The sequence below is a fragment of the Gavialis gangeticus genome, unplaced genomic scaffold (assembly GCF_001723915.1).
Source record: "Gavialis gangeticus isolate Ggan-Ray unplaced genomic scaffold, GavGan_comp1, whole genome shotgun sequence".
Taxonomy (NCBI): Eukaryota; Metazoa; Chordata; order Crocodylia; family Gavialidae; genus Gavialis; species Gavialis gangeticus.
The window spans coordinates 182,193,311-182,195,171 of record NW_017728992.1 but is presented as its reverse complement, the minus strand read 5'-3'; the positions used below and the strand labels follow the sequence as shown (position 1 = coordinate 182,195,171).

At 40.4% G+C, this 1,861-nt stretch overlaps 1 protein-coding gene across 1 annotated transcript in view; it reads right to left on the bottom strand.

Moving 5' to 3' along the window:
* MTBP (MDM2 binding protein) overlaps nt 1–1,861 on the bottom strand; it is a 133,236-nt gene that overhangs the window by 77,188 nt on the left and 54,187 nt on the right. The window contains exon 10 of the mRNA XM_019528112.1: nt 748–820. Coding sequence (XP_019383657.1) covers nt 748–820 — 73 coding nt within the window. The remainder of the gene's footprint in view (nt 1–747; nt 821–1,861) is intronic.

Below are 1,861 nucleotides of genomic sequence, written 5' to 3'. Positions count from 1 at the left end.
TTATGCGAAGACCCACAAGTCGGATGACATGGCCTTGTGGACCACGGCTGCACGTACTCTACTAGTGTAGGAGCAGATCCAGTTCTAGCAATCTCACAAACTCTAAGAAGTGACTAGAAAAATCATTTAAAAAGCGTTAGAAACAAGTAAAGAAACTTGAGTTATTGGCCAACGCAATAAAACCAACAAATCTCTTAACTACCACTTTTACCCATTAATTATCCAAGTTACAAAAATGTGCAAAAAACCTTTTCAAATTTGGTATTTGTTGACAGTGTATAATTTTAAAACAATTAAAAATCTTCTTAAGATAGGTAATAATGGAGTGTTTTAGGGAAAATATACTCTGATGAAATCCTACACATTAAGCTGAAAAGCAGGCCCAGTTCTGTTTTCCAGATTGTATACCCTTAAGGATAATGGAACAGCACTTCCCAATAAACACAGGAACATTAGTAACCTGCTATATGATAATTTTCCCCAGCAATGTTGTGATCACAGCAGATTTGTTTTATAAACATCAGAAACATTTTATAAACAAGTCAAGCAAATAGCATTTTAAAATTAAACGTCATTACAGAGTTATTCACAGCTATCAATGTAAACATCTAATGACAAAATTTAGCCCCAGAAGCAAGGTTTAGGACACTCTGCAGAGATTAGCTGTCAAAACAGATAGAACTAGCAATCTATGAACAAATGTATTTCTTCATTTTACTGCTCAGCTGAAAAAAAAACCTGTCATACCTTTCCACAGAGAGAAGAAACCTGGTTTAAAAGCAGCACAGATGTCTCTCTGATTTTTTTTCTTGCCAAGCTCCTGGGGAAAAAAGTTTAAGGAACCATACCACTGGGCACAGGTTTACCTATGGCAATTTTATAAATAGTGCTATAATCATATTTTGAACAAAGAAACATTTTAACTTGTCTGCAATGCAAGCTAACCATGCCTCATTACTTGATTTTTATATAATACATATGTTTTCACTGTTCTAAGTGAGATGGTACACTTTAATGTAGGCATTTTATAAATAAAATATGAAAAACACATTTGTTGAAAGTTTTCAAGTGATCAGCTTTGAGCAAGTATCTTTTAACATATTATTTATTTCTTTGCTTCTTTCAAGTATATAACAAGCTGGTATAAGATGCTAGCTCTGCAACTTTAGTTTTTCCTAGGTTTCTGAGGAATGCAGATATTATTGACATTCACTATGACAGAGTATCAACACATCAGATATACTGTCATAAATTAAACATTTCCAACAACAATAGTATTCATACCAGTTTAATACTGAGTAGACTTCATGTACTGTTTTACCTTTTTGTTCTAAAATATTAAGAGGTCCATCCTTCACTTCCAACTCTCCCACCAAGACTGCTCATGCTAGTTTCAAGGTTCTCATTTACAGCCCCCACATCAGGGGGTGGGCAAAATATGGCCTGCAGGCCATTCTATCTGGCTCATAGGGCCCCTAAAAAAATTTTGAAAATCAAAATTTATCTGTCCTTGGTTCCTGTCAAAAATGACAGGACCCAGGGCCAGTAGGACCCAGGGGAATCCTCGGTGGGCTCCTGCAGCAGCAGGGCCTGCCCAGCCCTGCCCTGCCCCGGCCCCCAGCCAGAAGCCCCAGGAGGGGCTTCTGGCCTGGGACCATGTGGCTGCCCCAGCACAAGAAGCTCAGGTAAGGCACGGGCGGGGGGGGCACCAGCCACAGGGTGGGTGAGAGGCCACTCTTCCCCCACATTCAACACCAGCTTGTAACCTAGCTCCATGCTGGCTCTGGGCTTGCCCATTAGGGCTGTGCCACAGTGGCAGTCTCTGGGCCCCCGCAACCCTTACACACCCAGTGCGGGGGGG